The 14,843-nt window shown below is 46.2% G+C and overlaps 1 protein-coding gene and 1 non-coding gene across 17 annotated transcripts in view; both read left to right on the top strand.

The window, feature by feature from the left end:
• The window catches only part of LOC101435103 (protocadherin gamma-C4), a 182,200-nt gene that overhangs the window by 75,436 nt on the left and 91,921 nt on the right, over positions 1-14,843 (top strand). Inside the window, exons 1-2 of one of the 16 annotated variants that reach the window (XM_058286003.2) lie at positions 1,757-3,672; positions 13,467-14,297. The exons of 13 other annotated variants lie outside the window; for them this stretch is intronic. In XM_058286003.2, the coding sequence (XP_058141986.1) occupies positions 2,080-3,672; positions 13,467-14,297 (2,424 nt within the window). In that variant the 5' untranslated portion in view covers positions 1,757-2,079. Of the gene's footprint in view, positions 1-1,428; positions 4,504-7,217; positions 9,907-13,466; positions 14,298-14,843 lie in introns of those variants that run through there. 2 more of the 16 variants (XM_058286011.2, XM_058286025.2) reach the window with 2 other exon arrangements.
• On the top strand, positions 1,522-1,583 carry LOC111762780 (U7 small nuclear RNA). The gene has a single exon (XR_002795807.1). It is a non-coding gene; the product is annotated as a U7 small nuclear RNA (small nuclear RNA).

Genomic DNA, 14,843 nt, shown 5'->3' on the forward strand with positions numbered 1-14,843 from the left:
CATTTTCATCATTCACCCAATTTTCCATATTTATATGAAAATATATTACATTTCCATTCTAATGAGTTGTCTTAGAGGAATTACAGCCAGTCTGAAAGCTGCCATTCCAGTCTTCAAGGGGAACACTTGGAATAGCTAGCTTACTCTTATGGGTGTCTAAACCAAGTATAATGCACAAAACAATGACATCTGCTCTTAGCTTCACAGCAAAAGGATTGGATACATTTTTCAAAATCTCGTTTTTAAAGCTAGTGAAATTTACCCATGGATTGTCTCATTCTTTAACATATAGTTAAAATAGGATTACAACCAAGCAAGCATTTCATTTACAGTAGGCAAGCATTTAATTCAACCTTTAAACCAAAGAAATTCTTCTATGGACTACTATTAGGTAGCTTCCATCACTGATTCACTTGTGCAGATTCTGTTCCCAGGTGTTTATTCCTCATCTGGCTCTTTCACTCTCCTAAAATTGTGTGACAATACTGTGTGTGTATCTATGTGTGAGGGGGGTCTCAATGAACCCATCATAAGGTCAGAATCTTTGTATATTTTGTCTTTCCATGCTGAAGCTTCAGAATTTATCTGTGTTTAAGCTCCTTTCAATTATCTGGGTACAAAACTTCCTATTCCTCTTTATAGTTACCAGAAGAAAAAAAAAAGATAAAAGAAAAGAAAGTGCTATTGCCTCTATAATTTCTTGCTTTCACTCTTCACAGATAATCTTTAAAGGTGAAAGGGGGAAAGACACCGGATTTGCCTTATGAGTTAGAGCCACCAAAATAAGTGACTAGAGGTTTTCTAAGCATCTTTGTATCTCTAGGACAGAAGGGAAACCCTGCATTCTTCCATTTTCAAGACAAAAACTACTCATTTGTTTGCCATTGCATGACATCAGTCTTTCCCTTGGATTCCCTTAGGAACTGCTTCAGTTACTGGCTTCTTTACAGACTGCTGAAAGAGATTTCTTATGATAGCACTTATTTTTCTTTTTAGTAGCAATCATTTGTTCTATATTTTGTTTTCTGTTCTCCAAATTATTATATACATTTAAATGACCCTGAATATATATGTCTTAAATAAGTTTAACACTACTTTCAAATTGCATAGTCTCTTGATGGAAGGCGTAAGATGAAAACTACCTTTTCACTGTTTACTCATTGGCTCTTCTAAATGCCTATATTCTGTATAAAGAGAAAACTAAAAGAATTTTTTAAATACCAGAAAAGTTTAACAATCAGAAATGTGAAAATTTAAACCTTTCATAAAAGAAAATTTTAAAGGAAATCCTTCTCTAGGAATTCTGTACTCAAAGCAAATGTAAGTTATGATAATAATTTTAAAGTGACTGATCTAGGATATAGACATAACTACATAATAGACATATATCAATACATATGTATAAAATTTAGAAAAATAAGAATTTACTTTCATAGAGGATTACACATCTTAATTACTCCTGAAAATAGATATTTAAGACATACAGAAAAAATTTTAGCTCCATTAAAAGTAAATTAGTAGAAGTGTTACAGCTCTTTTAGAATTTGTCTAGAAGATCTTCTGGCTTTTGCTGGGAGGCCCTCATAAAATGAAAAAGTAAATTAGAAGAATAAGTTAACTTGGTATTAAGGGAAAAGGAAATTACATTCCTTTCATTTCCCCCTAAGATGCCAAAAAAGGTCCTTGCTTTTGAAATATTAATGAAAGAACCACTCAGATATCTCCGAAATCATTGAAATCATAATTAAAAGAGGTGGGGTTTTTTAATTCAACCTTCTGGAATCTCAAGTATTGCATATCTCAGTGGATGTAGTAACGGCTTAGGACTCTGAGCGCCGCTGTTCACCAACTCTAAGAAAAACTCAACCAACGCTCCATCCGGATTTTCAGAGCTGCGACAAAGCCCCGCAGAACCCACAAACCGGCTTCCGGGCTGCCGCGGAACGCAGGCTATTAACTTGGCTCCTTCAGGCTTTTTCCTGAGGAAAAAGATCACCATACATTGCGCGAAGGACAAAGAGACCCCAAGGAGTAAGCATCCACAGTGAGGAGCGGGAGAGAATCCCGCAGGGGAGCCCGATGGCCGCTCCGAAGCATCGCCCTCAGCGCAGAAGGCTGGTGGCGCTGTGCTTTCTCCTGGGGAGGCTGTGGGAGGCCCTGGCCGCTCACGCCCGCTATTCAGTGCCCGAGGAGACAGAAGAAGGCTATATTGTGGGCAACGTCTCCAAAGACCTGGGGCTGGAACTCCGGGAACTGGCAGAACGCGGAGTCCGCATCATCTCCCGAGGTAAACCTCAGCTCTTTGATCTTAACACCCGAAGCGGCAATTTAATCACCGCGCACAAGGTAGATCGGGAGGAGCTCTGTGCTCACAGCCCGCGATGCCTGGTTAACTTTAAAATCCTGGTTGAAGACAGAGTGACACTTTATGCGATAGAAATAGAAATAACGGACATCAACGACAACGCCCCCAAATTCGAGGCCGAAAATCTAGAAGTAAAAATTAACGAAATCGCTGCGCCTGGAACGCGTTACCCGCTCCCAGAAGCTGTTGACCCGGATGTGGGTGTGAACTCCCTGCAGAGCTACCAGCTCAGCCCCAATCACCACTTCTCCCTGGTCGTGCAAACTGGAGACGATGGCGCTGTGAACCCAGAGCTGGTGCTGGAGCGCGCCCTGGACCGCGAGGAGCAGGCTGCTCACCACCTGGTGCTCACCGCCTCCGACGGCGGCGCCCCGCCTCGCTCCAGCGCAGTGCGCGTCCACGTGACAGTGTTGGATACGAACGACAATGCCCCGGTTTTTGCCGAACCGATTTACCAAGCGAAGGTCCTAGAGAACGTGCCCCCGGGCACTCGGCTCCTTACTGTCAGAGCCAGCGACCCGGATGAGGGAGCCCATGGAAAAGTGGCATATAAGATCCGGAAAATTAATGAAAAACAGTTTGCAATTTTCCAGCTGAATGAAAACACGGGGGAAATATCAACAGCAAGGAGTCTAGATTATGAAGAGTGTGCTTTCTATGAAATGGAAATACAGGCTGAAGATGGTGGGGGATTAAAGGGGCGGACCAAAGTGCTGATATTGGTGGAAGATGTAAATGACAATAGGCCCGAAGTGACCATTACATCGTTGTTCAGCCCAGTGAGGGAAGATGCCCCTCAGGGAACAGTGGTCGTCCTTTTCAATGCTCATGACAGGGACTCCGGGAGGAATGGTCAGGTTGACTGTTCCATCCAGGACAATCTACCTTTTCAATTAGAAAATTCAATCGAAGATTATTATAGATTGGTGACAGCTCGAGTTCTTGACAGAGAAGAAGTCTGTGAATTTAACATCACTGTGTCTGCTACAGACAGAGGAACCCCGCCCCTGACCACAGAAATTCACATCACCCTAAATGTGGCTGACATCAACGACAATCCACCCATCTTCTCTTTTGCCTCCTACTCAGTCTATCTCCCTGAGAACAACCCCAGGGGCACCTCCATTTTCTCAGTGACTGCCAGGGACCCTGATAGCAACGAAAACGCCCAGGTTATTTACTCTTTGGTGGAGGACACCCTTCAGAAGTTGCCTGTCTCTTCCTATGTTTCCATCAACTCGGACACTGGTGTTCTGTATGCTCTGCGATCCTTCGACTATGAGCAGTTTCGTGATCTGCAGATGCAGGTGACTGCCACTGACAGCGGGGACCCACCGCTCAGCAGCAACGTGTCGCTGAGCCTGTTCGTGCTGGACCAGAACGACAACGCACCCGAGATCCTGTATCCCGTCCTCCCCACCGACGGCTCCACCGGTGTAGAACTGGCGCCCCGCTCCGCAGAGCCCGGCTACCTGGTCACCAAGGTGGTGGCGGTGGACAGAGACTCAGGACAGAACGCCTGGCTGTCCTACCGCCTGCTCAAGGCCAGCGAGCCGGGGCTCTTCGCCGTGGGGCTGCACACGGGCGAGGTGCGCACGGCGCGGGCCCTGCTGGACAGAGACGCGCTCAAGCAGAGCCTGGTGGTGGCCGTCCAGGACCACGGACAGCCCCCCCTGTCGGCCACCGTCACGCTCACCGTGGCCGTGGCCGACAGCATCCCAGCCGTGCTGGCCGACCTGGGCAGCATCAAGACCCCCGCCGACCCCGACGAGTCCGATCTCACGCTCTACCTGGTGGTGGCCGTAGCGGCGGTCTCGTGTGTCTTCCTCGCCTTTGTCATCGTGCTGCTGGCGCTCAGAATGCGGCGCTGGCACCGGACGCGTATCCTGCAGGCTTCCGGCGGCGGATTAGCAAATATGCCCGCGTCGCACGTCGTGGGCGTGGACGGGGTGCGGGCTTTCCTGCAGACCTATTCCCACGAGGTGTCCCTCACCGCGGGCTCGCGGACGAGCCACGTGATCTTCCCGCAGCCCAGCTACGCGGACACGCTCATCAGCCAGGGGAGCTGTGAGAAGAGCGAGCCTTTGTGTGTTTCAGATGAATCAAGATTTCCTATAGAAGACACCCCTTTGGTTCCAGTGAGTTCTGTTTTTTTAATGCCTTCCTTTTTATTATAATTCGTTTTCTTTTTAGTTTCTCTACTTAAAATGGGATACCTTGAGTTTAGTGTATTTCTCACCCTCTCTTAAGTTTTCATTGGGCCTACTTCGTGCACTAACACCTAAAGGAGACATTTATTGGTTACCTGACTTTCTCCTAATAATTGGCCTAATCTCGATGACATTCATTCCTCTTGCAGCTACTCTCATTATCTAGCATTGATAACAGCTTTTTTAAGATTGGATTACTTGATTGACAACTGTGGTTCACTACTGATTCCTAGGGCTGAATTTCCACCCCTGAAGTTTAGTGATCACTGTTATATCCAATGGCCACATTGTGAAAGTCTTACCCCAAAAGCCATCTCTATGGTTGATGCTATTTTTCTAAATAGTTTTGTTTAGAAAAAGTAAATTAATAATAGAGCAAATGCATTCTTCTTAGAGAAACAACTCAAACCCTAGATTTACTGCTCCTGTCCTTCTGTTTCTATGACAGGACAACACCTCTTTGAGGAGATGTTTTTTAGATCATCTCAAATTTGTAGAGGCTGCTTGCATATAAAGATTAAAGATCTTTTCTTAGGAAGATTCTAACTTCAATTATCATCCATTTCCAAAACATAGTGAAGTGTGATTTTATTCTTTTAAGGGTGAAAATTGTAGCATCTGTTATTCTCATACTCTCGAAAGTTTTTAATTTCCTAATGCTGAACGGCAAATTATGGGGAACCGTTTGGCACTCTTCTGTCCTATAGCTTGTGTGTCAATGCTCAGGAGGATTTCTGAAACAGTGGAAGGACAAAACAAGGGAAATGAAAATTCTACTTCAAGTGCCTGCTTTTTTTCTGGCTCAACTCTCCAAACTTTGATCCTGGAAATGAATCTGGATATGAGAGATGAGTCAAGGAAATGTTCTCTGAAACTTCAGGGAGGTTCTAAGGGTATTTTTCTTGTGTTTGCAATAAGAAAAAGAATAATATATTAATCAATTTTATTTTAAATACAAGTCTGTATAGTGTCAAATAACAAATGAAACCTCAGGAGATGATTTGAAAGTAACTTTGAAGTTGATTCAAAATTCTATTCTAAATAAGTGATCCACAGATACATTGATGACTACTGGCATTTCCATGGAAATAGAGAATTAATTTGTCTTTGTAATTATTTTTGGAATTTATATTGTTTTGCTTATAAGAAAATAATGTATAACATGGCTGGAAATCCATTACAAGCTACAGATATTAAATTATCTTATACATGCTTTATTCTTCAAGCTAGTAGGGAAGAAGTAATGTGTCCTTCAGGGTCATATTTTTAACCATGCAACAGAAAAAAAAACTGTCATTTTAAATTCCTGTCTTGGGGTATAACCTTTAGTATGTAGTATTTTTAAATATTGAAATGGGTTTTAATTTGGAAAATGTAATAACATAGATATTGATGAAGACTTGTGTATCATGGTGGGTAGCTACTGTTCTCTACCACACAAATGTCACTTGTCTTTAAAAACAGCACAAGAGTGGAGGCGGCTCAGGCAATTAGTCACATCGCCCTCCCACATGGGAGGTCTCAGGTTCAGTTCCTGGTGCCTCCCATGAAGAGAAGACCAGCACTGAGCAAACAGACACAGCAAACGCAAACAATGAGGGGGTGGGAGAAATAAATAAAATAAATCTTTTTTTAAAAAAACACAAGGATTTAAGATGATTCTCCCTTGTTCTGAACTTTTTTGTACTGGTTAAGCATGTGCATCATATGGCACCTGGCCAACCCCACTAGTATATTTGTTCACAGCAGGGAGGAAACAATCTCTCACATTATGTCTCAAGAGGAGTGTGTGCAAATCACCACCCTGGATGACCCAAAGCCCTGTACTGAAGCTGATCTTGCTCTGTCTCTTCTCTATGTGCCATTGCTTTGAATAACAAGAGCTAAAAGAGGAGATGGAGCAATCAGAAGACGAGAAAGTTATAGCAATAATATGATGCGCTGAATTTCAGAAAGTTCAACACAGGCAGAAAGACACGACAGAAAGATATTCTGGTTGTAAATTAGAATACTAATTAAAGGAACACTTTAAGAGGTAATAGGAAAAATGAGAAAATAATATTGGATATATTTTTTATTTTGAATAAAATAAGTAAAATAAAGATGTATTTCTATAGAGTAAAAAAACCCACAAAGACAACTGGAAGGATGACTTGGCAGAGTGTAAAAATGTTGAATTCTACTTTCTTTTCATTATTTAAGATGTACTGTGTATTGGTAACTGGTCTTAGAACATAGTAGGCTGAACGATAAAATGCTTTCTCTTAAGATTTCATCTTAAAGAGGAGTGCTAATTGAAATTATATGATGTCTTAGGTTTCCTTCAAAATTAAGGGACAGTGCAATATATTTTAAACAAAGATCGGCTTTGTATTAATAACAACTGAAGCCAGGTGATGGAAATACTTGGGTTCAATATATCATACTACCTATGTTTGGTTGTTTGAAATCGTCCCTAATATATTTCTTTAAAAACGATAAATACTTAAGTTTCCGCTCTAAGACTTTGGTAAAACTAAAATTTTGGGCCACTATGTAAAATGCATCTTCGAAGAGCAGTAAATACTTTATATACATTCTGAAGAGAGTGAATTGGATTCGACTGCAACGCCAGGCTGCAGTCCCACACGCAGCCTCTGGGCGCCGCTGTCGGCCAGTGCAGAGCGAGCGCTGACGCCCGGGATCCCTCAGCCTCCAGCCTGGGGTTTCCTGCGCAGCCACCAGCACAGAGACAAGGAAACCCGCTCACAGGCTGAGGCTCCCAGACGCGCAGATCTTGCCCGGCACACACGGATTCCCGGCTGCGAGACAGCGGGCTCCGCCTGTCCGGGGCCGAATGTCCTTCCAGTGACGCCGTGCACTGCCCCTTCTCGGACTGGAGAGGCGGGGGCCGAGCGAGAACTGCCGCGAGGAATGGGAGGGAGCTGCGCGCAGAGGCGCCCGGCCGGCCGGCGGCAAGTACTCTTTCCTTTCCTGCTGCCTTTGTTCTGCCCCGCGCTCTGCGAGCCCATCCGCTACGCGATCCCGGAGGAGCTGGCCAAGGGCTCGGTGGTGGGGAACCTGGCCAAAGACCTAGGGCTCAGCGTCCAGGACGCGTCGGCTCGGAAACTGCGAGTTAGTGCGGAGAAGCCGCGGTTCGCGGTAGACGTGGAGAGCGGGGACTTGCTGGTGGAGGATCGAATAGACCGTGAGCAGATCTGCAGGGCCAGAAGGAACTGTGAGCTGCAGTTGGAGGCCGTGGTGGAAAATCCCTTAAATATTTTTCATATCATTGTCGTGATCGAGGATATTAATGACCACGCGCCTGCATTTGATAAAAAGGAAATACATTTGGAAATTCTTGAATCTGTATCCGCTGGTACACGGATATCCCTTGACCCTGCTACTGACCCCGATATAAACATGAACTCAATTAAAGATTATCAGCTAAATCCTAACACTTATTTCTCACTGGTGGTTAAAGGTCATTCCGATGGTGGCAAATACCCAGAGTTATCCCTGATGAAACCCCTAGACCGAGAAGAGCAGAGGACTCATCATTTGATACTGACTGCCTTGGATGGAGGGGACCCGCCCCTAAGTGCTACGGCTCATATAGAAATCTTTGTCAGGGACACCAATGATAACGCGCCAGTGTTCACCAAAGACGAATATAGAATTAGCCTTAGTGAAGCTCTGCCCCTGGGGACTCCAGCACTGCAGGTGACAGCCACTGACCAGGACGAGGGTGTCAATGCAGAAATAAACTACTATTTCCGGGGCACTGCCCAGAGCACAAGGCACGTGTTCTCATTGGATGAGAAAACTGGTGTGATTAAGAATAATCAGTTTTTAGATTTTGAAGATGTACAAAGATACACTATGGAAGTGGAAGCCAAGGACGGAGGCGGTCTCTCTACCCAGTGTAAAGTAATCATAGACATCCGAGATGAAAACGACAACAGCCCAGAAATAACCATCACTTCTCTCTCTGATCAGATTTTGGAAAATTCCCCTGTGGGAATGGTTGTTGCCCTCTTCAAAACACGGGACCGGGATTCCGGTGAAAATGGAGAAGTCACATGTAGTTTAAGTAGAGATGCTCCATTTAAGATTCTTTCTTCTAATAATAATTACTACAAGCTAGTTACAACTGAGCCCTTGGACCGAGAGCAGACCCCAGAATATAATGTCACCATCACAGCCACCGACAGGGGCAAGCCGCCCCTCTCTTCCAGCAAAACCATCGCCCTGCAGATCAGCGACGTCAACGACAACGCACCGGTTTTCCACCAGGCCTCCTACGTGGCGCACGTAGCGGAAAACAACCCACCAGGCGCCTCTATAGCCCAAGTGTCCGCCTCCGACCCCGACTTGGGGCCCAACGGCCGCGTCTCCTACTCCATCGTGGCCAGCGACCTGGGGCCGCAGGCGCTGTCGTCCTACGTGTCGCTGAGCGCGCAGAGCGGCGTGCTGTTCGCGCAGCGCGCCTTCGACCACGAGCAGCTGCGCGCCTTCCAGCTCACGCTGCAGGCGCGCGACCAGGGCTCGCCCGCGCTCGGCGCCAACGTCAGCCTGCGCGTGTTGGTGGGCGACCGCAACGACAACGCGCCCAGGGTGCTGTACCCGGCGCTGGGGCCCGACGGCTCGGCGCTCTTCGACACGGTGCCGCGCGCCGCGCAGCCCGGCTACCTGGTCACCAAGGTGGTGGCGGTGGACGCCGACTCGGGCCACAACGCCTGGCTGTCGTACCACGTGCTGCAGGCCAGCGAGCCCGGGCTCTTCAGCCTGGGGCTGCGCACGGGCGAGGTGCGCACGGTTCGCGCCTTGGGCGACAGGGACGCGGCCCGCCAGCGCCTGCTGGTCTCGGTGCGCGACGGCGGGCAGCCGGCCCTCTCGGCCACCGCCACGCTGCACCTGGTCTTCGCCGACAGCCTGCAGGAGGCGATGCCAGACCTCAGCGACCGCCCCGCACCCTCTGATCCCCAGGCGGAGCTGCAGTTTTACCTGGTGGTGGCCCTGGCCTTGATCTCAGTGCTCTTCCTCCTCGCGGTAATTCTAGCCATCGCCCTGCGCCTGCGACACGCGTCCAGTCGTGCCACCTGGGGCTGCTTTCAGCCTGGTCTCTGCTCCAAGTCTGGATCCGGGATTCCTCCCAACTACAGTGAGGGGACTTTGCCTTATTCCTACAATTTGTGTGTTGCACATACAGGAAAGACTGAGTTTAATTTCCTAAAGTGTAGTGAGCCCTTGCATTCCGCGGAAGACTCAGTTTGTGGTGATTCTTCTGGGGTCTTAATTCCTCTTCATGGTGAGAATGGTTTGACTTTACATCAGGAGACTCTAACACCGGTGAGTTTATAACGTTTGTGACATTTCCAGTATTCTAGTAGTTTCTTATATTTCAGGCCTGATACTTCATTTTCATATCTTGAATCATGTTTGGAAAAGACATAGCCAATAAGCTTCTTGTCTTCTCAAATTTGATTTTATTTTTCAAAAGAATTATTTGGTTCATTGTGTTCTATAATTCAGAAACAATGCCACCAAACTGGAAGTATCTTGTCAAGTTGTGATTAGCAAATCATAGGTAGTGGTCTGGCTTCTTATGAAATAAATTAAAACAACCTGTCTAAATATGCTAAGATTTAACAGGAATCGTCCATTTATTATTTACATATTTTTAAGTTTTAAAATGTTCAGGTAAGTATATTTCAAAACAGGTGATGCTTTCAGGATATATTTATTGCAAATAATCTCTGAGGTATCTTCATGTCATATTTTTTTTCCAAACTGTAGCTATCCAAGGGGGAATAGGGTCAACAGATCTGTGAACTCCCTGAAATTGTATACAAAGTTATAGATGTATGTATATTTCTTCAAAGAGAATTCAAAACTTTATTCATATTGTCAGGTTTTCATGTTAAAGTTTAATAGTCATAGCCTAGTGGCAATTTTTCTCTTCTTCTGGCTTTCTTCTACATTTTAAAAGACCCTTACCTTTTCTTAGAGCTCAAATCTTACTCTCTCCCAATTTCTTTTCCTCTGTGTTGCAAGTTAAAGAAATTTTCAAGACAGTAGATGAAATCCATTGCCTTTTGCTTCCAAAAGTCTCTGTCTCTTGTTCTTTGATATAAAAATCTTTGAAGACAAAAGATAAAATATTTGAAGTGTTCCCTGCTGAACAACCAGTTCCCTCTATGAAAGATTTAAAACCCTAAACTTTCACCTTTGAGGAAAGAACTGCTACTGAGTTGATGGGCACACAAAGTTGAAGACTGTTCCCACCACTTTACTTTGGGTTTCTATATCCACTGCCTAAGAGAAGAAATCATTTATATTGACATCAATGCCTTGAGGAGAACAGGCCATTTAATGACAACAAAATTAAAAACTTACATCACTATATCTCACTCGTTCTTTTAAAAATGGCATTTGAAATCTAGTACACATTTCTCTTTCCTTAATATTCAACTCTTTTATATGTTCCTTTTAGTTTGTGGTTATTCTACTCAATTCATTTAAATTAACTTATAATACATGGCTATATGAAAAGTACATTTTTAAAATCATTAAGTCTCAATAAAACTATTTAATAAAATAATATTTTGAAAATCTCTTACCACAATCTTCAAGCTAAATAATTTTAGTTAAATTAAATCTTAATCAGGGTTCAAAGTGAAATATTTTATGAGGTATATTTAATATAGTCTCTGTGAATGCATATCAAACAAATGAACCATTTAAATAGCAATATCAAATATAATTATCAGACTTTTCTGAATATAATTAGAAACTCATAGGAAAATAAATAAGCATTATTTACCTTTTAAAGTGGGCATGTTGATTGAGAAAATGAGAGTTGTGAAAATATCTTTAAACTATTATCATTTAGTATTTTATAGTACCTTCATTCTATTTTACTCCACCACCCAGTTAGAAAAGTACAAATAGTAATTGATTCACGAATGTGATGCAGTAACCAAAAAAAAGTTAGGTAAAACAAAACATCCAACAAAGAGGAGTGTTTGCTTTCTAGTGCACATATAGTGGATGCAGTAACTTCTTAGGACTCTGAGCGTCGCTGTTCACCTACTAGGAAAGAAACGCAGCCGGAACTCAAAGCAGATTCTCAGGACTCCAAATACACAAAGCCCCAGCAGTTCCTACAAACGGGCTCCCAAGCAGCAGTGAAACTCATTCCGGAATTTAAGGTGTGCAGGCTGCAGAGACTCCATGCAGCCACACAGAGAAAGAGAAACCGCTTGATAAGCACAACGTGTCCAATGAGGACTTAAGAGAGAATTCCTGTCCTGGCAGCAATGGCTCAAAGGAATCGCCCCAACCGCAGCGAGCTGGTCCTGCTCTGCCTTTTCCTCCGGATGCCATGGGAGGCCGGCGCCCGGCAGATCCGCTACTCCATTCCTGAGGAGTTACAGAAAGGCTCTTTCGTGGGAAACATCTCTAAGGACCTGGGGCTGGAGCCCCGGGAGCTGGCGGAGCGCGGGGTCCGCGTCGTCTCCAGAGGTAGGACGCAGCTTTTCGCGCTGAACCCGCGAAGCGGCAGCTTGATCACGGCGGGCAGGATAGACCGGGAGGAGCTCTGCGCCCAGAGCGCGCGGTGTCTGGTGAATATTAACATCCTTGTTGAAGATAAGGTGAAACTTTTCGCGATAGAAATCGAAGTAGCTGATATCAACGATAATGCCCCGAAATTCCAAGCAGAAAATCTAGATGTAAAAATTAACGAAAACGTCGCCCCAGGGATGCGTTTTCCTCTGCCGGAAGCTGATGATCCGGATGTGGGCGCGAATTCCCTACAGAGCTACCAACTCAGCCCGAATAAGCACTTCTCCCTGGGAGTTCAGAGCCGAGCCAACGGCGTCAAGTACCCGGAGCTGGTGCTGGAGCGAGCCCTGGATCGCGAGGAAGAGGCGGTGCACCACCTGGTCCTCACCGCCGCAGACGGGGGTGACCCTCTCCGATCTGGCACTGTCCTTGTCACTGTGACTGTCTTTGATACGAATGACAACGCGCCGGTCTTTACCTTGCCTGAATATCGGGTGAGTGTTCCCGAGAACCTGCCTGTGGGCACACAGCTGCTGGCTGTCACCGCCACCGATAGGGACGAAGGAGCCAATGGAGAAGTGACCTATTCCTTCCGAAAGTTAACTGACACACAGTTGTCAAAATTCCAACTAAACAAAAGCACTGGGGAAATAAGTATATCGGAAAATCTGGATTTCGAAGAAACAGGTTTTTATGAAATAGAAATACAAGCGGAAGATGGAGGTGCCTATCTTGCGACTGCCAAAGTGTTGCTTACAGTAGAAGATGTAAATGACAACAGCCCAGACGTGACCATCATGTCTCTGTTTAGTCCAGTGACTGAAGATTCCCCTCTGGGGACTGTGATAGCCCTTTTAAACATGCATGATTTAGACTCGGGGCAGAATGGACAGGTCACTTGTTCCATTTCTGGGAACCCACCATTTAAGTTAGAAAAGTCCATTGACAGTTATTATAGACTGGTGACGCGCAGAGCCCTCGACAGGGAACAGGCATCTTCTTACAATATCACTGTAATAGCCACAGATGGGGGACTTCCTCCCCAGTCAACGGAAACTCGTCTCACCCTGCACGTGGCAGACATTAATGACAATGCACCCACCTTCCCTCGCGTTTCCTATGCCACCTATATTCCAGAAAACAACCCTAGAGGCGCCTCCATCTTCTCGGTGACTGCACACGACCCTGACAGCGAAGAGAATGCCCGGATCACTTACTCCCTGGCGGATGACATCCTCCAAGGGGCACCGCTGTCCTCCTATGTCTCCATCAACTCTGACACAGGCGTCCTGTATGCTCTGCGATCCTTCGACTATGAGCAGTTTCGTGATCTGCAGATGCAGGTGACTGCCACTGACAGCGGGGACCCACCGCTCAGCAGCAACGTGTCGCTGAGCCTGTTCGTGCTGGACCAGAACGACAACGCACCCGAGATCCTGTACCCTGCCCTCCCCACTGACGGCTCCACCGGAGTAGAACTGGCGCCCCGCTCCGCAGAGCCCGGCTACCTGGTCACCAAGGTGGTGGCGGTGGACAGGGACTCAGGACAGAACGCCTGGCTGTCCTACCGCCTGCTTAAGGCCAGCGAGCCGGGGCTCTTCGCCGTGGGGCTGCACACGGGCGAGGTGCGCACGGCGCGGGCCCTGCTGGACAGAGACGCGCTCAAGCAGAGCCTGGTGGTGGCCGTCCAGGACCACGGACAGCCCCCCCTGTCGGCCACCGTCACGCTCACCGTGGCCGTGGCCGACAGCATCCCAGACGTGCTGGCCGACCTGGGCAGCCTCGAGTCTCCCGTCAACCACGAGGCCTCGGGCCTCACGCTTTATCTCGTCGTGGCCGTCACCACCGTCTCGTGCGTCTTCCTGAGCTTTGTCATCGTGCTGCTGGCGCTCAGGCTGAGGAGCTGGCATAAGTCGCGACTGTTCAAGGCTGCGGGAGGAGAGTTGGCGAGCGTGCCCGCGTCGCACTTCGTGGGCGTGGACGGGGTGCGGGCTTTCCTGCAGACCTATTCCCACGAGGTGTCCCTCACCGCTGGCTCGCGGACGAGCCACGTGATCTTCCCGCAGCCCAACTACGCGGACACGCTCATCAGCCAGGGGAGCTGTGAGAAGAAGGATCCTTTGTCTATGTTAGATGATTCGAGGTTTCCTATAGAAGATACCCCTTTGGTTCCAGTGAGTTCAATTTTTTAGTCCTTTTCTTTCATTTTAAAAAGAGATTGGTTTACTCTTGGGTTTGTTGCATGATTTGGAAAAACACAATCTTTGTTTTCATCACTTTTCCCCTCTGATTCAACAGCACTTTCCTCTTGCTGAAACCTTGAAAAGGGGAAGTTTATGGTTATTAAGGTTGATATTTAAAAATATTCTGGTAAATATTCACCTCCTCTCAATGAAAGCCTTTTGTCCTTAGGCCATTATAATTAATTTTGCAGAACCTATATTTTATGGTTTTGTTAATTGCAATATTGTCACTTCCTTATTGAAGACTTCCATACAGGAGTGTGTCAATTTGTGTGCTCTTCTGGTTGGCCACAAGCTAAATCTCCAGTCTTTCAGACCTTATCTTCAGAGTATGCTCCTGATTTGAAGGCAGGTCTGGTGGTAATAGGTAATGTCAGAAACAAAGGCATCAGCCTCATTGGAAACAACCCAAAGCCAAGGTCAGTCAATGCTGTTTTTGCCAAGACGAAGGGCAATACACCTTTGTGGTTATATTTT

The sequence above is a fragment of the Dasypus novemcinctus genome, chromosome 2 (assembly GCF_030445035.2).
Source record: "Dasypus novemcinctus isolate mDasNov1 chromosome 2, mDasNov1.1.hap2, whole genome shotgun sequence".
In the NCBI taxonomy this organism is placed as follows: domain Eukaryota; kingdom Metazoa; phylum Chordata; class Mammalia; order Cingulata; family Dasypodidae; genus Dasypus; species Dasypus novemcinctus.